Consider the following 24638-nt stretch of genomic DNA (forward strand, 5'->3'; position numbering starts at 1 on the left):
CTGAATTCAGAGAAATAAATTATGATAACTTTACTGAGAAACTTCTAATAATCTTTCATTTCTAATTTTGCCCTTCCTATACACAAAAAAGGTGAAGAAAGACACCAATTATCTTTTCTAAACTTTCATTTTAATGTCAGAAAGTATCTCACATCTAAATTTCAAAATATTTTATTTTCCTATTAATAGATAAAAGACTCATCTACATAGCAAGCAGCATTGTCTAATTTTCTCATTAAGCTTCTTAAATATTTTTAAAGAAATAAGGTAAATTTCTTACCCCTTGACATTTTTCCCTGATTATTTTCCCTTCTACCTCCCACTGAGGTCGTCCATCTGGTGAAAGAAACAATTTACAGTTAAAAGGAATTCAAGTCACAAAGCACATAAACAAAATCTAATGTATTTAGCATCACAAATTTACTGGCAAAGAGAATCTGTTCTTACTTACATCCATAAATATCTTGGGATGGCCGGGTTAGCAGGCCTCATTGAGTTTATTCTACTGAGTGATATTTGAAAATCCTGTGAGAACATCTCCACCAAGAGGTGGCCAACTTCTGCTAGTATGCCTTAAGTAATGGAAAATTTACTCTTACCAAGTAACCCATTTCCTCTTTGGACAATAACTGCTGCTGGAAAACTCTTTGTGACAGATTAACTCTGTCTCCTTACAGTATCTAACACTGGTCAAAGTACTACTCCTTGCAGGCACCAGCCATAGCTGTTTAAAAGCAGCTATGTCTGGCTGTGTCTCGTCTCCCACTGGCTAGCACCTCCAATTCCGCATCTATCTCTTATACAACAGTTTAGCCTTCCTGATCACTATTCTTTAGACATTCCTCCAATGTGACCATCTCCCTTCAAATGCACCAGGCCCAGGACTGAATAGCCCAGGTGAGAAATGACCAGACAGTAACTAAAGCTCTTATCAACTTTATGCAGAGATGCTGTGTCTCTGTTAGTAAAAGTTTTCTGAGGCAGCTGTACCATGTTTACTCTTATACTTACTGTGTAATCAGCAAGTATCCCTCAGTCTGCCACATTACCTATTTCCAAGCTCAAGCTCCCACACTGTACACTTAGGCAGCTGCCCCCACCAACCCTTGTTACATTAATTTCTTCCTACTAAACTTCATTTTCTTAGATCACTTCATTTGTCAAGATCTTTTTAGATATTGATGGTCTAAAATGGGCTTCTAGGCTTTCCAGATTTGTGTCATCTGAAGATCTGGCCAGCATATTTTCTGTCTCTTCATCCCAAGTGAATTGTTCATCTTAGGAGAGCCCCACTACTAAAATTCTCACTCCAGTCTGATGAACAGCTGTTCTGAAGCATTCTTTTTATGTCATGAGCATTCACGCAGGGACCAACCTACACCAGTATCTCCACAGCCAGCATGACTTCACCTGGTCTATGAGGACATAAGGAGACTCAATCAAATGCCTTCCAGACTGTGACTATCATGTTCCACTCCAGAAATCAGGTAATAGCTATCCTTGTGCACAAGAGACACTATTAAAAAAAAAAACTTACATGAACTTACATGAAAGAAATAAAATAATGGTGTGAAATAATAGAAAAAAATATAAATTGGTCTCTGCCTCCAGTTCCTGGCATACAGCCTTAAAACCCTTGTACAAGGGGGCACCCAAAATAACCCAAAATTATCTTCTGAAGGGCAGGTCCCTTGTAGTACAGGCTTCTCCTGCTAGGTGAGTGTTCTAGGAACCCATCTGTGTCATTGTACCAGCTGGCAATGTTATGAGAGGCTACATTCGGCTTCAGTGAATTTTTTGAAGACTCTTTCAACATGTTTGCCCATTTCATGATGGGTGATTTACCAGTGCACCTGTCCGTACCATGCTGCGTGTTCAGCAGTTTTTGACCCAAAAATGGCGTGATCCCCGTGTTCCACTGTCCCTATTCACCTGAGCTCACCCCAAGGTAATCCTCCCCCATGAAAAAAGTCTTCAAATGTGGAAGAGATGAAACAAAACAAAACAGAAAAACCGGAAGCACTGAAAGGCATCACAATTGACAAGTTCAAAAACTGTTTTTGAGCAGTGGAAAAAAATGTCTTGCATAGATGTTTTGCATCAAATGGAGAGTGCTTTGAAGGTGACTGAAGTTTAAACATATAAGAATACACAATTTTTTATAAATGAATTCCATCTTTTTTTGAGTCCCCCCTGATAATTTCCTATTAAGAGCAAAGGAGCATCTTTTTTTCCTCTAATATTTCATTTCTGACATAGTCCTAAATCCCTTGGAATTTTCTAGATCAAATATGAGTGTCTTCTGTTTAAAGGAGGGAATAGACTCTTAGCAGGCTCCTGGATAAAGGATGGTCACTAGAAAGACCAGAGCCATAATTAGAAACTCGGAACTTTCAGGCCCACTCCTCCTTTTCCAGAGAAGAATGAGGGGCTGGAAATGGAATAATCAATCATGCCTATGTGATGAAGCTGCCATAAAAATTCCAATACAATGGGGTTGCTGACCATAGTAAGTGCTAGAAGAGTGGTATCCTTATAGAGGGTATAGAATCTTCGTGCCTGTCCCCACATACCTTGCTCTATGTATTTCTCTTCCACTTGGATGTTCACCTGTATCCTTTATGGTATGTTTTATCATATAATAAACTAGTAAACTTAAGTAAGTTTCCCTGAGTTCTGTGACATGTTCTACCAATGATGAAATCCAGGAAAGGGGTCATGGGAACCTCTGGTTTGTAGGCAAGTCTGACAGAAGTTGTGGGTAACCGCTGACCAACTATTTTCAATTAGCATCTGATGTAGGGATAGCCTTATAGGACTAAGCCCCTAAACTGTGGGATCTACACTAACTCTAGTTAGTTTCGGAATTGAACTGAATTGAACTGAGGACACTCAGTTGATATTAAAGAATTGTTTGATATATGGGAAACCCACATATCTGATGTCAAAAGTGTTTGAGTGCGGTAATATTATGACAGTAAAGGAGAAATGAAGGAGGTGTTTTCCTATTCACCTGGAATATAAAAATTACCAAAATTAACGCAAGAAGAAATAAACTTAGATGGTCCTATAACCATGAATAGAATTTTATCAGAAGTTAATAGCTCCCCACAAAAACAGTTCCCGGCCTAGAAGATTTCAGAGGTGAGCTCTGCCACATGTTCAAAAGAAGGTGAGACTACATGACAAACACTTGGGAAAGTGGAAAAAGATGGGGGTACTTTCCCAACTCACTTTGATATCCGAAATATAGGGTGGGGCAAAAGTAGGTTTACAGTTGTGAGTACGCAAAAGAGTTTATTCTTGTATTATTAAAGACTGTATTCTTTTCCATGTGAACGACTGCAAACCTACTTTTTCTCCCACCCTGTATATAAAGAATTCTATAATAAAAACTGACTCAATAAGGAAAAAAAAAAAGGGCAAAGACATGAACAGATATTACACAAATAAATGGCCCATAATAACCTCAATATAATTAACAGGAAAATTTAAACCCAAAGTTCAAGATACCATTTTATATCTACTGAATTAACAAACATTCTTGCCCAGTCCACCAGGTGACAAGAAGTAGAATGCTTGCCCTGGCCACTGTGGCTCAATTGGCTGGAGTGTCACCCAGTAAACCAAGAGGTCACAGATTCTATTCCTCACCAGAGCACATGTCTGGGTTGCGGGTTCAGTCCCTGGTCAGGATGCATGAGAGGAAACCAATTGATGTTTCTTTCCCCGATCCATGTTTCTCTTTCTCTCTCCCTACCTTCCCCTCTCTATAAAATCAATCAGTGTGTCCTCAGGCGAGAATTAAAAAAAAAAAGTTACACCCTACAATAAAATCTTCATAGAAATCTTTTTTCCCCCCTAGAAAGTAAAATGCTCATTACTGAATTGTTAGCTGTTGTTTGGCAGTGCCAAAAAACAGACACAACCCAAATATCCAGTGAGAGAGTGATAACAAATTGTGGCACATTCATACAGAGAAACCTATATACAGTGAAAGATAATTCAGTTACATTAAAACATTAATGTTGACCACTGGGAAAAAAAATTTTTTCAGAAGAATATATGCAGTACTATATAAAGTCCAAAAATGGGAAAATACATAAAATAAAACTGTAAAAAAAACAAAAATTGATTCAGGGGAAGAATCCATTAGAGAATGGACAACAATATGACTCCAAAGGTAAATGTCCTATTTCTTATATTATTCTTATGAGGATGTTTTTTCATTTCACATTTTTTAAATGCTAAAAAATATGAGAAAGGGAATAATAGAAAATGTTATAAATATGCTCAAGAAGGCTGAAATAAAATACCCTGATAGACATAGGATTCTTCTATTTTTCTAAAAATTAAGATGTAATTCATATAATTATATATAAAATGCGTAAAATTCATTTTAAAAAAATCCTCACCTAAGGATATTTTTTCATCGTTTTTAGAGAGAGAAAGAGAGAGAAAGGTATTGACCAGTTGCTTCCTGTAGGCCCTCAGACCAGGATTGTAGGCAGCCAAAATGGGGATTGAACCCACAACCCAGGTATGTGCCCTAACCAGGAATCAAACCCACAACCTTCCAGTTAAGGGATGTTTCAATTATGGAATGATGCTCCCATGGAGCCACACCAGCCAGGACAAAATTCACTCTTTTTAAGTATATAATTCAGAGGTTTCTATATACATAGAACTCTGTTTAATTCCAGAAACCCCCTGCCCATTACTAGTCACTCCTCACTGATAGACTCTTAAAACCTCTAATCGACTTTTCAGTCTCTATAAGTTGCTGATTCTGGACATTCTGTGCTGGCTTCTTTCACTTAGCACAACGCTGTCAAGGTTCATCCATGTCGTAGCATGAACCAATACTTTTTTCTTTTTTATGGCTGAATAATATCCCATAAGTGTATGATTATACCCATTTATCAGCTGATGAACACTTAAGTTGTTTCCATTTTTTGGCTCTTATAAATAATGCTGCTATAAGTATTTGGACAAGTTTCTGTGTGACATATGTTTTCAATTCTCTCAAATATATATACACGAGGTGTGTCCAGAAAAAGTCCAGCCATTGTTAATATAACAAGAATAGTTTGCGTAATATCGATGTAACCTGGTAGCCAAGGAGAGTGGACTGGAACGCGCATGCATGAACAATGACTTTACTGTACTAGTCACTGGAAATGATAGACGCTGTTGAATGAGCTTGTGCACTGTGTGGCCATCACATTTAAAATGACTGACCGAGTGGAGCAACAAATCTGCATCAAATTTTGTGTTAAGCTTTAACATTTCTCTGCAGAAACTATTCAGATGATTCACAAAGCTGCAGCTATGGCAACTAGTGATTGGCAGCTTCATCACAACAACATGCCTGCTCACATATCACGTCTCATGCAGTCTTTTGGCAAAACACTGAATCACCCAGGTGACTCAGCCCTCCTACAGATCAAATTTGACATCCTGTGACTTACGGTCTTCCAAGAACTAAAATCACCCTTGAAAGGGAGATTTCAGACCGTTGATGAGATTCAGGAAAATACGACTGGGCGAACTGTGTGAGGTCCCAGGGTGCCTACTTTGAAGGGGACTGAGGCATCACTGTCCTATGTACAATGTTTCTTGTATCTTCTTCAATAAATGTCTCTATTTTTCATATTACATGGCTGGATACCTTCTGGACAGACCTTGTATACCTAGGAGTAAAACTTCTGGGACATTCTTCTACTTTTGAGACATCTCTCTCTTTTTTTAACTCCTTACCCTAGGATATGTTTATTGATTTGAGAGAGAGAGGAAGGGGGAGGGGAGAGGGAGAGAGCGGGGAGAGAGAGAGAAAGAAGTATCAGTTGGTTGCTTCCCATATGAGCCCCGACCAGGGATCAAACCTTGAACTTTATGGTGTTCAGACAACACTCCAACCAAGTCACACCAGCCAGAGTAAAACATCCTTAATGAAAATTAACACTTTTATGAAAACGTAATAAATGTTTGACTTACAATACAATCTGCATAAATGATACCTGTACCTTTAGAAAAACTAAAGTGTTTAATATCAGTGAAATATATGATAATTCAAGGTCAACCAATTCAAATCTTCTATTATTTACCTTGTCCTTTTTCAAGAAAAATGATTTTCGATTCTGGAAGAAAATTAGATCCAGTCACAATCATTTCATGACCTCCATTTACAGAACAACTGTTGATACTGTACTTCTCAATATGAGGCAGTTCTTGAGCAGACCGCTGAGCTGTTTTATTTTTAAAAGTTGAGAAGAAACAAAATATTAGTTTATAATTTTTCATATATAAATGACAAATTCAGGCTATATAATGAAAATAAAGAGAAGCAAATTCTGGGCTTTTACACCTCAAGATAATGGTAAAATATACACCAAAATAACTAGATTATTTAGATAATAAGAGTCATTAGCTTTATGTAATTTCTAAATTATTTTCTTAAGACAACTGTAAAAAAACCAACTAATAAGAAAAACTAATTAATGCTCACAAATTTACAGATGTCAACACATTCACTTTATCCAACTTTTCTCTTCATAGCTTAAGTCTTTAACACATTTCTTCCCTACAACTGTTAAAATCAGTAAATCTAATATAATGATAAAAGACAATTAAATCCAAAGACATGTAATTATGATGCCTACAATTAAAAGAAGACAAGTTTCTAAAGGATAAATACCAAGTAGCCCTTTCATCAAGAAAACACCTAGATCATCACTGAGATATCAAGATTCCATTTTGGACAATTTTCTAAATAACTGAAGCATACATGAAGTACACGTTTCAACAGTTAATTTTATTTATTTATTTATAGACAGAGGGAAAGGGAGGGAGGAAGAGAGGGAGAGAAACACCAATGTGTGGTTGCCTCTAGAACATCTCCTTACTGGGGACTTGGCCCACAACCCAGGCATGTGCCCTGACTGAGAATCAAACCGGTGACCCTTTGGTTCACAGGCTTGGCATTCAATCCACTGAACCACACCAGCCTGGGCTTCAATAGTGAATTTTAAAAAATGCATGTAAGTGTTTCTATAGTGCACTAACACTTCATTTCCAGGGTACGTGAACAAGTTTTTCTTAATGCTGTAATTACTTAAATTAACTTTATAAACAATGATGTTGGTGCCACCTTTCTATGATATTACTGATTCCAAGTAGCTATATTTTCTGGAGGTCCTATTTCTGGCTCTTTTCTTTTCTCTTCAAAACAAAAGAAAAAAGTGTGAATTACACTTTCTTCTTCACATTTGGAAAACAGGTCTGCTTTTAGTCCTACTTTTTGTGTGGAAAATTGGTGGCTTTGAGCGTCAGCTGTGTTTTGTTTGGCTAGAAGAACATTTTAAAGAAATTTAAACTTGAATGCCTTTAGGAAGCACACACTCCCAGGTTACTATGATTCCTCTTTCCTAACTACTGAATACCAAGCCACAAAAGTTATGTGAATTGGGACACCTGCCCCATCCAAAGAGAATGTTAAAATAGTTCTTTCATAAGAGATAGGTCTGGGATTTATCACTTGGGAAGTACCCAGCACCAACCTAGATCTCAGAAAACACTTATATTCCTACTTAAGTTGCAAATGGCTCACAGAGAAGGAACATGGAAAGAAGCACTGACTGGCCTAGAGAACAGACAAATTCAAATTTTAGACATGTATGGTAGAAGTTGGCTATCCTAATAGGTACATTCAAAGTAACTGAAAATATTTTCAACAAATGGCACAGACAACTGATCAATGTTTCTTCCTAACATCCATGTTTCTCTCCCTCTCTTTCTCCCTCCCTTCTCCTCTCTCTAAAAATAAATAAAATCTTTAAAACTGTATCAGGTAAGCCCAACTAAAAAATACTGTATATATGTATAGACAGATGGGCCAAAAAAAAAGAAAAAGAAAAAATAGTTAATAGTGACTATCCTGGGCAAGCGATATTTCAAAAGATTTAATACTATTCTTTGTACCATTCTGCATTTTCTATATTCTCCAGAATAATCACATATTAATTTAATAAACTAAAAGAAGAAAATCATGTATTAATTTAATAAACTGAAAGAAAAAATAGAAAATCATTTCAAAGGAACTTCATCTTAAAAACTCAAACTACTCTATAACTTTATTTAAATTATTTAGTTAAATACATGATGTGTTTGTATGGGCACAGAATACTCTGGCAGGATAATAAAAACACTGGAAATGATAGTTGCTTTTAAAAGGGAAAACTAGTTGACTTAGAAATTTGCTTTTCACTCTATACTTTTACTCTCTCTGAATTTTGTACCATGTACCTGTGTTATCTATTAAAAGTTAATACAGCCATGGCTGGTGTGGCTCAGAGGATTGAGTGCCAGCATATGCACAGAAAGGTTGCCAGTTCAATTCCTAGTCAGGGCACATGCCTGGATTGCAGGTCGGGTCCCCCATTGAGGGCATGCGAGAGGCAATCAACTGATTTGTCTCTCACACATTGATGTTTCTCTCCTTCTTTTTCTCCCTCCCTTCCCCTCTCTCTAAAGATAAATAAATGCTTTAAAAAATTAATACAAAAATTATTCCTACAGTTATTTCTATTACCATGGATTTGCTCAGTGATTCCCACAGTTAATAGGGAAATGATAAAGTATTACTCCAATTCAGCAAACAGCAAATGGAGGCACAAAAAGGAAATTAAGTAGGTGTAATCCCAAATTAAGAATGCATGTGGTTAACAGAAATAAAATGGTATAATACAACCAAAAGAGTACTAAGAAAACCTATGCTCTAAGCACAGCTCTGTCACCTACGAGCAAATAACCTTAGATGAGTACTTGAGGTACTTGTGCCTCAGTTTCCTCCTACACAAAATTAAGACATGACATTAAAACATTTCTAAGGGTACGCCAGAAAGACCTCAGCAGTCTCAGTATATCAGTCCTACCAGCTACCCTACCAAAGGTTCACAGTTCTCCAGAGATTGAGTAATTATCATGTTCTAGGACCTTTTTAAATTTCTTTCCTTTGTAATTGGGGGTAAAGTTTACTTTCTTAATTTGGTGTTGTAATTAAATTTATAGTAAAAAAAAAAAAAAACAACAAAAACTGACCAAAAAACCAAAATCCTGTGAGTCCTTATTTAACTGAGGTGTCAGCTCACAGAGACAGGCATCTTCCAACATAAAGGCTGACATTTTAATGAAATAAAGATTTAGTGAAATCTTTTATTTATTAAAATTTTATTTAAATTTTATATAAATTTAATTAAATTTTAATTAAATAAAATTTAAATTAAAATTAAATAAAATTTAATTTTAATTTAAATTTATTAAATCAGCCAAGTAACACTTAGAATCTTAAACTTCATGATTTGGTCCTCAGGTGTCATCAAGCCCATCTTCCTCATTTACGGATAAGAAAACTGTGGTCAGGAGAATTTGTCTATAGTCACACAGCTACCTACGGTCAAATTATAATAAGAGACCATTTTCTTCCTTTCTTTTTGGTTTTTTTATTCTTTTTTTTTTTTTTTAAAGGAGAGACCACTTTCTAACTTCAAGATCATTACTCCTCCTACCTAACCATGTAGCTTATTTACATATAAGAAAATCACATCAGCTATCCAAATTGTGCCTCAGTTTACACTTTAGATCCAAACATCACATTACAAGCAAAACAGGAAATGACCTATTGTAAAAGAAATTTTAAATCATCACAAGCTCACTTACAGCACTCAACAGGTATAGAAGCAGTCTGCAGAGAAAGGACTTTTCCATTGGGCTGTGGGATGTGTACGCGAAACACAAGTCGTACTCTAGTATTCTTTCTGCCAATATCAGTTTCTCCTTTTCGAAGTTCTATATCTGAATTGCGGAGTTTCAAAATACCGGCACAGTCAATACTAGGGAGAAAAAATATAAACATTTTACTTGCTTACTGATAATTAGTGGTTCTAAACAAGTCAGCTAAATAGCCATTGTTGATTTTGCAGCGAAGAGCTATCACTACCTAAAACCAAAAATTAAAAATGTTTGAAAAAACTGAAGGGATTAAGAAAAACAAAACAAAAAAAAAACCCCACAGACACAGACAACAATATGGTGATCACCAGAGGGAAAGGGAGGTGGGGAGAGGTAGAAGGGGTAGAGGGGAGATAAATGGAAATATTTTTTTGAATGTTTTTGTGTGACAAAAATATAATAGTAAGTATGATAGGTTGTCTGTAAGGATGGCTGACAATAATTCCTTCCCATTCCTGTACTTGCACGCCACTTTTCCGACAGTTCCTATGTCTCCTCTCCTTGAGAGCTGGCCTTATAGAATGTGACGAAGTGATGCTGTTTAAGTGATAAGCCTAGCACTTAAAATGCCTTGTAACTTCCTCTTGGAGCCCTGAGCCACCAGGATGAAGTCCAAATAGCATGCAGAAGAGAAAGGCCAAGATAATCCTTAACTACACCAGCCATCCTGAATGTTCCAAACCCAACTGAACTACTAGCTGGATTCAGGTGCATGAGTGATCCTAGCCAACACTACATGAATAAAATGGCTGAGTCCAGCCAACCCAAAGAATCATAAAAAAAATTAAGTTATTAGGCCAGAAAAGATTCATATGTAGGACCACAAATATCATTAATAGCACAGATTTTTATAGCACTATGCTTATTAATAAAACAGTTCAACAGGCTGATACTTTCATTTCTAACAATATTATATATTTCTAAAGTTTCTAAACTGTTTTAAAGTTTCTAAACTGTTCTATAGTTTCTAAACTATATTACATATTTCTAAAGAATGCACATACAAAATTACAGTTTTATCATTTAAGGTCTAACATTTCATTACCTTCAAAATGTATTACTAAATATGGTTGTTTAACACATATCGTGGTAGGAAACAACAATACCTACAACATATCTTTCTTATTCTCATATTGGAAGAACCTAGCAAACGGATAATTAATAATTAAACATTCTAGTTAAAGCTTACTTTCTCTTATGGCATTCATTGCTATGTATCCTTTTACTGTATCTATCAATAGTTCCAATTTTAATGCTCACTGCCCAAAGACTGCAAAAGTTGCTCTGAAGGAGAATGATTATTACACAACTAGGGTATCAAGATAAGAACCAGTAAAGCACAAGAAAGAATCCGAAGAAGGATGAGCATTTTCATCTCCAGAAAGACACAGAAAAAATATCTGCAAAAGGAAATACTTTTGAGAATAAAATATTTAACTAATATCAAACAACTGTACTTCAGCTCAAAGCAGAATTATCAAATTGTACCATGCAGTAATTATTCATGTTAACATGCCAACATGAGTCTTTAGGGGGAACCTCAGAGGTCCTATATATTATTATGTTTTGTGGTACGGTATTTTAGCAGAAAGCTAAGCTTCTAAGAGAAGCCCTGGAATAAGAGAATCAGAAATGACAATCTTAAAATTCTGGCTAAGAAATGCAAAACATAGATACTTGACTGGGAGTGGTGAACACACATAATACCATGTGGAGATGATGTGTTGTAGAATTGTGCATCTAAAACCTGAAGAATTTTTTTAACCAGTGTCACCCCAATAAATTCAAGTAAAAGAAAAAAAAGCAAAACAAAAGAAAAAACCGTAACAACAAAAAACCAACATATATTGGAATGAAAATTACTAAATTTTGTTTACAACTAAAGCTATATTTTAGATCAGATTTTAACACTCCACATCCATAGTCATCTAGTTTTAAAAACAGGAAGGAGTTATGAGTAGGGTAGGGCAATAAATACTGGCATCCTATATTTAAAGTACCCTGTAGGATGGTGAGCTCTACAGCTTATTAGTTAGTGCACTGGTTTTATTTTTTCATTTATTTTCTTTTTTCTTTTTAATCTTCACCCAAGGATATATTTATAGATGACAGAGACACAGACAGACAGACAGACAGACAATCTGTCAGTAGCCTCTCTCACGCCCCCAACTGGGGAACTCGTCTGCAATCCATGCACGTGCCCTGACTAGGAATCAAAACAGTGACCCCTTGGTTTGTGGAACAACGTTCAACCCACTGAGCCACACCAGCCAGGGCAGAATCTGCATCCTTTCTGGTGTATGGGATGACGCTCCAACCAGCTGAGCCAACCACCATCCAAGAGGGATTAGGATCAAAATAACCATGCCTGAAGGACAGTAGATAAAACAAGGGCAATACCTACAACTTTTCCACTTACTGCTTTTAGAGAACAGTAGAACCATTTAACATACACCTGTAACTCACTGATGCATAAATTATTTTAAACAATGAATGGTCTTATCTATCATTCACAAATTTTATCTAGCACTATGTAAAACTATATTACATTCAATTACTGTAGCTTATCATAGTATTTAGTTCTTGGATAAAGCAGGCTAATTTAGCATTAGCTGCCCTGTTATCTAACATACATGGAAAAGGTTTCTCAGGTTTGATAACTTTCTAGATGCTCCTTATCTAACCTTTTCTTGGAAACATACAGTGTTGCTTAATAAGCCTTGGTTTCCACAGAATTCTTATTTCCCATCTAACAGTCAAGAGTGGATAAAATGGCCTGAGAAGTTTCAGGTATATGTCTGGCAGGGTGAAGTGTGGGGACTAGCTCCTTGTTGTTATCAACAACTGTATTTCTGCAGCTTTTTTCTTTATGGTGTGATCCAGCCAGGCAGTATATGCCAGTTCTGCTGGAAAAGGGACATGAATCATAACTACCACCTCTGTTCCATGTGCTCACAAATAGAAAAAGGACGAGGTAGATATGTTCAAATTCTACTGATCTGATTTTTTTCACACTATCTGGCATGTGAGGCTTTCCCAATTTCTTGAGAATCTGTATTTAAAAAACTCATGTACTCTATTTGCTTGAACTTATTTATTTATATACTACTTTTAGAAAGGATAGGGCTTTTTACAACATAATTACAAATAAGGCCAAGAAAAAAATAGAAAAAAATTTAAATATAAGGAACAGGAAATAAATGTATCCGAAATCCAGGGTTGTATGAGTTATTATAATTGACTTAATCATGAACTTGCTGAAGTCAAAGCAAAAAATAAATGTTATAAAGTTTTTAATAGGTTTCTCCTTGTCTGGTAAAGCAAAACCTACCATGTCATCAGAAAATACTAACTTTTTTCCTTTAATTTGAAAGGATTCTCTATGTGTGTATAATAATGACCAACCTAAGAAACAGTGGTTTTCTCAGATTATGAAGAGGTATTCATACGACCATTTCTTATACTGTCCTTCAAGCAAAGTAAAGAAGCATAATGTGCTTCTTGTGATGTTCTATTTAACTTGATTCAAATCTAGTGCTTTACATATCCAGAGGAATAAACAGAAACATGGCCTGAGGGGTATCTTCCAGAGACAAATTTTATGAGTTCTTAGGGAAAAAAATGGTACAAAGTTGAGTTTTAAATGCCCCTCTGCAGCTGACTAATTGTATATTCATATGCTTTTGATGCAAAATGAAAAAGATCCTAGAGTAAAAGAGAATCTGACTTGCATCCTCATTCAGAGGCTGCCCACCTCACCTAATCTGAAAATGGGTCAAACAGGACATTTGAAGGAAGAGTCAGTTTTCCTTAAGAGTCTTGCTCAAGTGCCTGAACAAGCATTGGTTGAGACTCCAAAGTTCTTTCTAAGTCATAGAACACAAAAATTTTAAGAGTATAGATTATCAGCTAGCTGTATGCTTTTGCCATGAAAAAACTGTTGTAGTCCCTGTGTAATGACGTACTGGGTTGGGATCTCAAGTACTGTCCATTTGAACAAAGCAGGAAAAATAAGATTTTATTTAATTTTATATTATCTTGTCTTTTCTGGTAATAACTAGGTAACAGGGTAAGTGATTTCTTGAGGCAATTCTTATTTTATTAGAATTATAATACAAATTGCTATATCCTCAGGGTATATTCAGTTCACCTAAAAAGTTACTTAAATATAAATTTAAAAGAAAAGAGCGAGAGACTAATATCTGATTGTTCTTGGAATGAGCTAGGGATAGGTGTTACTGCCATTTTAGGAAAGGTCTATACTGTAGTTTGAAATAACTTCAGTATATTCAGTAACAAACTTCACTCTAAGTTTCATGTACCTAATAAGTGAAAGATGCTTACTGAGTAAGTTGCTTACTCAATATCCTTTCTTCCATTTTTCCTTAATAGGTCCTTGTACTGTTAGAGGTGACAATGCATTCAGGTGAAAAAAATTACCCTGGTCTTCCTTACATATAAGGGTTATCGATGAGATGTGTTGGGTAGATTTGTGGGACTAGCTCTATAAAGACGCCTGACTCAGATGGAAGTTCTCTTTTAACCTTCATCCTACCGCTTCTTTCTTATTCCTTCTGGGATTGGGATTGTGATCACTAGAACACCAGCAGCCATTCTAAATCATGAGGCAATCTTGAGAATGGAAACCATGTACTAAAATTTGCAGGGAAGAAAAAACAGAAAGACTTTAGGAATCCAATGACTTATGAAACCACTGTGCTAGCCCTAAAATGCTTATGTGTGTATTTTTATCATGGGATACAAAACTAAACCTCTAACTGTTTAAGTCACTGCATTTCAGGTTTCTTTACCAGGCAACTATACATAATCCTAACTAATATTCTTGAACAAAACTCTACTGCATACTCATTTGGAAGTTGGCCCCCTAGAGGTAGAGTCCGAGTTTTCCTTAAAAGAAGCGTAACAATCCTAATTGTACTGCAATTGTTTATTCATTGTTTACCCTATTAGACTATGAGCTACTTGAAAAACATCCAAATATTTTTATCTCTATCACCTACCATACTGCTTGGCTACATGGGTTCATAAACTTTCACTGAATTGAAGTTTCTTTCTGGAAATAGGCTACCAACTTTAGCAAATGTACAATGATTATTTACATAATGTTATTCAGTTAATTTAAAACAATATCTTATTTCTGTACTATAAAAAGAAATGTATGTTTTTTCCAAAAGTTGTTTTACAGAAAAATAAAAAACTCCATTCGGGGCTATGTTTCAAAATACCTGGCTGACATATTGTTTTCAGGAAGAAGTGGAATTTCCAGAACCTTTGTGCTGGCAATTATTATCTCTTGGCTTGCAGTAGCAACTGTCTTCCCAGTGATTCGATGCACCTGGTAAAACGCATGAGGTCGTAAATATCGATCATCTGCTGTTCCAATAAACATCTGTAGATTTATCGGCTTTTCACTATATCCCAGAAGCTAATCAGGAAGAAAAAACACAGAAAACAAATTCATTATCTATGTATTTTACAATAAGCTTACAACAGTAAATCTTTTAGATCTGTATCATATATTATTGCTATAGAAAAGGTTATTTCAAAAAAAGTTTAAAAAAAAAAAAGTGGGCACGTTCTCCTTCCCAGGAGCATGCTCACAAATGTCTTCCTTCTCAGGAATGCATCTCCTAAACCCTAAGGGTTCCCACAAGACTTGCAACCAGGGGAGCAATGGGCAGCAGCAGCTCATCCTGGGCTAACCCACTGAACCTGTCTTCAAGGCCCCTTTTTCTCTCTGACTTTCCAGTGAGCCAAGGCAGGCCTGCCTAGGCTCTCTTCTGTTGCTTCTTCTATTCTAAGCCCTTCCATGTCTCACTGTCCCCAGCTTCAATAAAAATACTCTCAAAATAAAAAAAAAATAAAATAAGAAAATAGTAAGTGAACAACCTTCCAAATTTTGGAAGTAGTTTAATAATTATAAAATTCTGAAATACTGTATTACAAGGGATGAGGGTTTGTGTGGGGTTTTTTTAGTTTATTTTGTTTATTAGAGTCTATATGTAAGTGAAATCATGTGGTATTTGCCTTTCTCTGTCTTCTTTCACTTAGCGTATACTCTCGAGGTCCATCCATGCTGTCATAAAGGGTAAGATTTCCTTCTTTATTACAGCCGAATAGTATTTCATTGTGTAAATGTACCACAGCTTTTTTATCAACTCATCTACTGATGGTCACTTGGGCTGCTTCCAAATCTTGGCTATTGTAAATAATGCTACAATGAACAGGGGTGCACATATTCTTTTGAATTAAGTGTTCCAGGTTTCTTCAAATATATTCCCAGAAGTAGAATCGCTGGGTCATAAGGCAGTTCCATTTTAATTTACTGAGGTAACTCCATACTGCTTTCCATAGAGGCCGCACCAATATGCATTTCCACCAACAGTGCACAACAGTTCCCTTTTCTCCACATCCTCTCCAACACTTGTTGTTTGTTGATTTATTGATCATAGCCATTCTGACAGGTGTGAGGTGGTAGCTCACTGTGGTTTTAATTTGCATTTCTCTGATTAGTGACACTGAGCATCTTTTCATATGTCTATTGGCCATCTGTAAGTCCTCTTTGGAGAAGGGTCTATTCAGGTTTTTCTCTCATTTTTAAATTGCACTGTTTGTCTTTTTGGTGTTGAATTAAGTTCTTTATCAATGTTGGATATTAACCCCTTATCAGATGCATCATTAGCAATGACAAATACCTAGACCAACAAAAATTTTGCAGTATTCTTTGAGTACTGTGGAGAACACAGAAGAAATGCTGATTCTATAAGCCAGGAGATCTTGACCATCCAGACCAGACCTAAAAACTTAGGTATGTGAGAAGGTCCTCCAACAGGCTATTAAAATCACAGACACTTTTAGTACAAAGAGTCTAAAAATGCCTATTCCATGTTACCAACTTAGAATTTCAACTGACTCAACAAGCTGGGCTACCTGACTTTTTTTGGTATCCTTCACTGTTGCTGAGGTCAAGGTGACTTCTACAGGATTGATAATGGGGATGACCAGGATGTGCTAGAGATAAAAATAGTGATCACAAAGAGGGAGACAATAAAAAAAAAAGAGTGAAGAAGTATATACATAGAACTTAGGGAGACTCCCATGTCCATTCTGATGGCTGAGAAGCACCTTTTTAAACCATCATTATGTACATAACTGTAAAGTGAAACAAATATAAAGAATGACCTAAAAGCGTGGAGAGCGACCAAAGCAAGCAGATACTAGAAGCAAATTGGCACATGTAAGAAAAGAAAAACAAAGGGTGTGTTTCCTGTTTTTAAGGCTTTGAATGAGGGAATGCTACAGTCCATGATTTACATAGTGGCTGAAACTCCCATAGAAAACCTACTGCCTGAAAGGTTTGAAGAACTGAGGACAGAGTCTGGGAGTTTGAGGGGGGGAAAAAAAAAGAAAACCCCAAAAAGCAAAAACCGGTTTACATCTTCTAGAAAGTAACACAGAAATTCCAGAAAGGGGACAACCAGAGATGGGAGCTCCAACTATAGATATAAACTCTGACCAATCCTTTGGCTGACCTTGTAAACCATTTATGAGCAAGACAGACCCCAAGCACCCTAAGGCAAAAATACCTAAAATAAGATTATGAGCTGCCACCAATCACAGGTTAGGTTTTGCAGGTTGACTTCAACCAAGTTAAGTGCCTGCTTAAACAAACAAAAAAATTCAATATTCTTTGGGAGTATATCTAAGTGTGTATGTATATAATTTGTTTTGATGTTGCTGAGTTGCAGGAACTCTTTGTACATGCTGAACATTAATCCATTGTTGATAGGTGACTTGCAAATATTATCTCCCATTCCATAGGTTGTCTTTTCACTTTCTTGGTAGTCCTTTGATGCACAAAAGTTTTGAATTTTGATGAAATCTAATTTGCCTATTTTTTCTTTTGTTGCCTATGCGTTTGGCATCATACTTAGGAAACCACTACCAATTCCAATGTCAAGATTTTCCTCAATGTTTTCTTCTAAGAGTTTTAAAGTTTTAGGTCTTTGGTCCATTTTGAGTTAATTTTTGTACAACTATGTGAGGTAAAGGTCAATGACATTATTTTGCATGTGGATTTTTCCAGCACCATTTGTTAAAAAGACTGTCCTTTGCCCTACTGAATGGTCTTGGCACCCTGTCAAAAATGAACTGACCATACATTATATATGAGGGCTTATTTCTAGGCTTTTATTCTATTCCACTGGTCTGTCTTCATGATAGTACCATACTGTTTTAAATACTATAACATTATAGTAAGTTACAAGTCAGGATCAGTGAGTCCTCCAACTTTTCAGGATTGTTTTGGGCTATTCCAGGCCCCCTGCAATTCCATATGAATTTGAGGATATGTTTTTCCATTCTGCAAAAAAAGATGTCAGAATTCTGGTAGGTACTGCATTGAATCTATAGGTTGTTTTGAAGATTATTGATACTTTAACAATATTAAGTCTTCATATCCTTGAACATGGAAAGTCTATTTATTTTTATGTGTATCTAGGTTCTATCTATTTTTATTTATTTCCATTTATTTTTATTTCTTTCAGCATTATTTTATAGTTTCCAGCATATAAGCCTTACCTCCTTGGTTAAATTTATTCCTAAATATTTCATTATTTTAAATGCTATTATAAATGAAAAAAAATTTTTAAGATCTTATATATTCATTTTCAGAGAGAGGAGAAGGGGGGGGAGAGAAGTAAAGAAAGACCAATGTGCAAGAAAAACATCAATAGGTTGCTTCTTGCACGCTCCCAGCAGGTCCCACAACCCAGACATGTGCCCTGACAGAGAATCAAACTGGGGATCTTTTCAGTTCACAGGCCAGCAGTCAATCCACTGAGCCACACTTGCCAGGACAAAAGTGCTTTCTTAATTTTTTAAGGTTGTTCATCACTGATATATAGAAAAGCAACTGATGAAATGTGTGTTGATCTTCAAAAACCTAAAAGTTTGCTGAACTTGTTTATTAGCTCTAGTTGCTTCCTTCTGGATTATTTGGAAATTCCTACATATAAAAATGTCATCTGTGAATAGGGGCAGTTTTACCTCTTCCTTTCCAATCTCAATGTCTTTTATTTCTTTTTATTGCCCAGTAGCTCTGGCTAGAACTCCTAGCACAAAAGCTGAATAGCAGTGATGAAATTGGGCAACCTCATCTTGTTCTTGAACTTAAGGATAAAGCTTTCAGTCTTTTAATGTAAGTATGACGTTAGCTGTGAGCTTTTCATAAATAACATCGATCATGTTAAGGAATTTCCCTTTCTCCTAATTTGCTGGTTTGTTTGTTTTTTTAAATGAAAGGCTGTTAAGTTTGTAAAAGCCTTTCCTGTGTCAATTGAGATGATCATGTTGTTTTTATTTCTTCATTCCATAAATATGATATATTACATCATTTGATTTTCATATGTTGAATCACCTTTTTCATTTCTGGGGTAAATCTCACTTCGTCATTTATACAATCCTTTTATAATGTGCTGTTGGACTGGGTTTTGCTTGCTACTTTTTGCTGAGAATTTTTCCGTTTATATTCATTAGGGACATTAGTCTGTAGTTTTCTCTTCTTGTATCTTTGTCCTTATCATTATACTTTCGATTAAAAAAAAAATTTCTATCTGTATTAACATTCTTCAGCCATTTCTTCACATATGTAGCCCACTTTTTCTATTTGATAATTTAGCACTTTATCAAGGTTATATCAAGTTCTCTTTCTGGTAACTCTAAAAGATGTAGAGTTAGATCTAGGCCATCCCTGGGTCTGCTTATTGATTGTTTTCTCTTTATTGTGGGTGACACTTTCTTTTGTGTGGGTATACTGTTTAACACATACAAGACATTTTGTATAAAAGAACTCTAAAGACTGAGGTAGAAAACATTCACCTCCAGAAAAGGAGTGCTACTGCCTTTGTCAGGTCACAGTCCTCATGTCTGGGCTTTACTGCAGCTTTAGTCTGATTCCTCTGTTTGGAGATGGTGGTTTCCTTGCCCTTGGTGGAGGTCTTAGAAGCTTCACAGAGATCTCTCCCAACTCCTACTTTTGGCCCCAAATGTCTCTTAGGCGAAAGATTTTTCTCTGTGGTTGTTTTAATCCATTAAAACAGCAAGGGAACTATGAAACATATGGGTTGTATAAAGTCCATTTTTCAGTAAGGATAGTGGAGGAGGTATCCAGGTCTTCAAGGCAGTACTGGTAGATTTTCTGGCGTCCAGCCCCAAGCATCGTCAGTACAAGCTGTGGTCATGAGTCATAGTGCCAGTGATGATTTCACTACGCCAGTACTAGGTAGGGTGGCTTGACAGAGTTCCAGGCCATGTAGCTTCCAAGCCTGAGATTTATGAGCTCCCTAATGGCCATTAAAAAAACTTCTCTTTCAAAAAGAAAAAAAATTTGTTCTCTTCTGTTTTTGCACTATGGTTTATAAAGTATCCTGACATGTGATATTAAATATAGAGTGCCTACTACAGTGTCTGGCACACAGTTAGTAATAAACATTAGCTATTAGTCTGCATTCATGATTCTAAGCATAGAATCAATTAGAGTTTCAAGTGTGTTTAAGGAGTCTTAGTCTAGGTGGTTCTTCAGGTGAATGCTTTAATCCTTCCCTGCTGGCCCAACGCTGGCTTTATAGTGGACTTTGTAACCAAGCAACATCATCATTTATTGATGTATCCTCCTCTACCCAGGAAAAGACATGAAGACTTTTGCTTATTATCAGATAATATAATTTACCCAGGATGGTTTTCAGTCCTGTAACATTTACAGAGAAACAATTAAAGCCTGCACCATTGCAACAGCCTTTGTAACAGCTCTCCCTGTTTTCACTTTTGCTTCCCTACAGCCTATTCTCTGTCTATGAGCCAGAACAAACTCATAATATTACCCCCAAAATTTCAACCCCCTGTTCAGAACTCTCTAATGTCTTTTTTCCACACTCAGAACTAAATTCAAATGCTCTATAATGATTTACAAGGCCTATGTGATCTAGGCCCTGGCTAACTTGTTGCCTTACCTCCTCTTATTCTACTGCTTCCACACTCTGCTCTGGCCTTATTGCATGAACCACCCAAGCTCATTCCTAACCTCAGGGTCTTCACACTTAATATTTTATTCCCCTGGAATATTCTTCCCTCTCTTCTTCATAGTACCTTACTCCTTCAGCTCTATACTCAAAGGTCAGCTCCTCAGAGAAATCTACCCTGTCTAAAATACCACATCTCTCTCCTCTTTACTATTTAGTATTGATCACTAACAAAAGTATATTATACATTATCTGTCTTCCTCATTACCATGTAGGTTCCAAAAAGGCAACAACTTTCTCTTGGTCATCACTACACCCCTTCCCTCTAGTTTTAAGGATCGATTATGGAAATACCCACATTGAATGTTAGTGCTTCAGCCAGTATTATATAGGTGACACATAATAAAGAACAAAGTGGTATGTATTAAACTTTAAAAAGTTAGTGAAGACACTGAAAAGGTAGATATTTTTTATAAGTAATACAGAATGTAGGAGAGCACATGATAAAAAGCAACTAAGGCTCTAAGAAGGAGAGAAAAGACAGAATCATGGACCAACAAAGAGGCTGAAGCACTAAAATCATGTAAACTGGGAGTTTAAACTAGGGTAGAAGAACATAAATAGAAAATAGGAATGAAAAGGGGTAAATGCAATAAATCTTTCCTATGAGATCCTAAAGAGATCTTTGTAACTGACTACACATAAAATAATAAAAAGATGAAAACAGAGAAGTTAGAAGCTCTGAGTTTCAATATCCAGAAAAACGGTGGTATCACTAGCTAATTTATAAAAATTGAAAAAGTCACTGATTTAGAACAGGCTTAGAGGGAGATAGGACAATGTTTTCAATGTTAATCATGCTATATTCAAGTTAATAGTGAAACATCTAGGTGAAAATGTGAGGCTATATAATATGTACATTCTTTCAGCCCAGTCACAGAGTTACTGTACAATAAGCATGATGCTCTGCTATCTAATTAAATAAAATAATGCACAGCCTATTGGGCTTTGAAAGAATGACATTTGAAATCTATTTTCCTCTTCTTGTTTTGACATGATGAGTAGGCACTGTAAAAGTTCCAGTACAATGAACAGACAAGAAGTGCTGGAAAAGATGTAAAGAAAAGGGAATCCTCGTGCACTGCTGGTGGGAATGTAGACTGGTGCACTAACTGTGGAAAGCATTATGGAGTTACCTCAATAAATTAAAATGGAACTGCCTTATGACCCAGTGATTCTCCTTTTAGGAATTTATCTGAAGGAACCCAAAACACTAATTTGAAAGAATATATGCACCCCTATGTTCACTGCAGCATTATTTACAATAGCCAAGATTTGGAAGCAGCCCAAGTGTCCATTAGTAGATGAGTGGACTAAAAACTGTGATACATTTACACAATAGAATACTACTTGGACTTAAAAAAAAAAAAAAAAAAAAAGGAAATCTTAACCCTTTGCAACATCATGGATGGACCTGGGTAGCATTATGCTAAGTGAAATAAGCCAGTCGGAGAAAGACAAGTACCATATGATTTCACTCATATGTGGAATCTAACAAGTGAAATGAACTGCTGTGCAGCTCGGTTCCTAACAGGCCACAAACTGGTACCGGTCATCCCAATCCATCCCATTTTTAGAGGAGCATTATGTTTCAGGCAATAAACAAATAATTGCTACTGTTAACACTACTCTCTAAAAACATTCATCTAGTATCAGTACACTTCTCTTCAGGCCACTCTCTGTTTCATAGAAGTAAATGAGCCAACTTGTTATGTTTATGTATTGTTCCCATAGCAAAAATCTGTGCCTGCTTAATTTAACTAAAGCTGGAGGACACTACAGAACAGACCAGGGCAGCTTCAATAAGAAGTCCTATTATAAGTTCTGCTAAATTACTTGGGGATCGGGGGTCTGAATATACTAGAAACCCAACAACACATTGTAGAAATACTAAAAATACAAAAATTAAATCTTAATATAAACCTCTTCAAACTGAAAATATGCACATAACAGTATTCTATCAAAAAAATCATCTCCTGGAATTGGATCTTGGTGTATGATGAAATAAGTCTAAAGATTAAAAAAAGAATCACAATCCCCATTTTTAAAATTTCAGTAACTTTTAGGATAAGACTCAAATATTTATACCTTAATAAGACTTATCACTCTATAATAAAATACGCGTACAGTTTTATGCAATTTTATCCCATGTGTAAATTCAAGTAACCCCCCTAACAGTCAAGGTAGAGAATTTTTCCACCACCACAAAAGAATTCTCTTGTGCTACCCTTTTATATTCACAACCTTCAACCTGTCCCTGGTTCCCTGGCAACTGCTCATCTAGTCTCCATCTCTACAGCTTGGCCATTTTGAGAATTTTTTAAGAATCTGACAAATTGTCTTCCAAAATGGCTGTACCACTTTACATTCGCAACAGGAGTTTATGAGGATCCAGTTTCTTGACATCCTCGCCAGTAATTAGTACTATCATTCCATTTTGTTAAGTATTTTAGTAGGCATATAGTGGTATCTCAACTGGCTTTAATTTGCATTTTTAATGAAAAGAGATTTTATTTATTTATTTCTCAGAGAGAGGGAAAGGGAGGGGGAAGAGAGGGAGAGACACATTGATCAGCTGCCTCTTGCAAGCCCCCAGCTTGGGACTTGGTCTGCAACCCAGGCATGTGCGCTGACCAGGAATTGAACCAGAGACCTTTTGGTTCGCAGGCTGATGCCCAGTTCATTGAGCCCCACCAGTCAGGGCTTGCACTTTTCTAATAGCTAATAATGTGGACAATCTTTTCACATGCTTATTGATCATCCTTCTCCTCCCTGGTAAAATGTCTGTTCACGTCTTTTGCCATTTTCTAACTTAACTGCTTTTTAATCTTGAGTCTTGAGAGTTCTTTACATAGTCTAGATAACAAGATCTTTGTCAGGTATGTGGTTTGCAAATGTTTTCTCCCTGCCCATAGCTTGTCTTTTCAATCCTCTTAATAGGACCTTACATAGTTAAAGTTTTTATTTTTTTATAAAGTCCAATTTATCAATTTTTTCTACTAGGTATCATGCTTTTGATATCATGTCCAAGAACTCTTCCCTTAACTTGAGGTTCTAAAGATTTTCTACTATGTTTTCTTATAAAAGTTTTATGGTTTTAAGATTCACATTTAAATTCATGATCCATCATGAATTAATATCTGCGTAAGACATGGGATTTTTGCTTACAGATGTCCAATTGCTCAAAGGCAATGTAAAAGCTGCTAGAATATATCTTGATGTATAAACAGCATATCTGTTATATAAATACAGTTGCCATTACCTATGTTAAAATGGACATAATTTCAAATAATTTTTACACTTTTGAAAAACAAGAATAAAATGTTTCAGACAACTTCTAAAACACTAATACTTTTTGGACAAATAAAATAAAAATCTATTGCTGTATATTTCTGGTAATTCATTAGTATAACATATTATCTTGGTCTTACAGGCTTCTAAACCAGCACTGCCCTACAGAACTTTCTACAATGATAAAAATATTGTATATCTACATTTTTAAAAAATCCATGATCTATGCTATATCAATTCTTACATAAATTCTGAGGTTGAGGTTAAGGTTTCTTTTCTGGCCTGTGAATATCCAACTGCACCTGCGTTATTTGTTGAAAAGACAATGTAGCCACATGTGGCTACCAAGCCTTGAGTGTCAGTAACACAACTGAGGAAGTGAATTTTTAAGTTTAAATTTAAATGTGGCTTAGTGGATACTGAAGTGGACAGTGCAAATCTAAACTCTTCTCTCTGCTC

General features: G+C 36.0%; 1 protein-coding gene across 4 annotated transcripts in view; it reads right to left on the minus strand.

Moving 5' to 3' along the window:
* Nucleotides 1-24638, minus strand: part of NFATC3 (nuclear factor of activated T cells 3) — a 101892-nt gene that overhangs the window by 34971 nt on the left and 42283 nt on the right. For all 4 annotated transcript variants that reach the window (XM_054579290.1, XM_054579292.1, XM_054579291.1 and 1 more), the window contains exons 4-7: nt 15036-15235; nt 9718-9890; nt 6108-6248; nt 281-336 (exon numbers count right to left, since the gene is read on the minus strand). In XM_054579290.1, coding sequence (XP_054435265.1) covers nt 281-336; nt 6108-6248; nt 9718-9890; nt 15036-15235 — 570 coding nt within the window. The remainder of the gene's footprint in view (nt 1-280; nt 337-6107; nt 6249-9717; nt 9891-15035; nt 15236-24638) is intronic.

This window comes from Pteronotus mesoamericanus, unplaced genomic scaffold, assembly GCF_021234165.1.
Source record: "Pteronotus mesoamericanus isolate MK-2021 breed Mesoamerican mustached bat unplaced genomic scaffold, CSHL_Meso_final contig_52, whole genome shotgun sequence".
Taxonomy (NCBI): domain Eukaryota; kingdom Metazoa; phylum Chordata; class Mammalia; order Chiroptera; family Mormoopidae; genus Pteronotus; species Pteronotus mesoamericanus.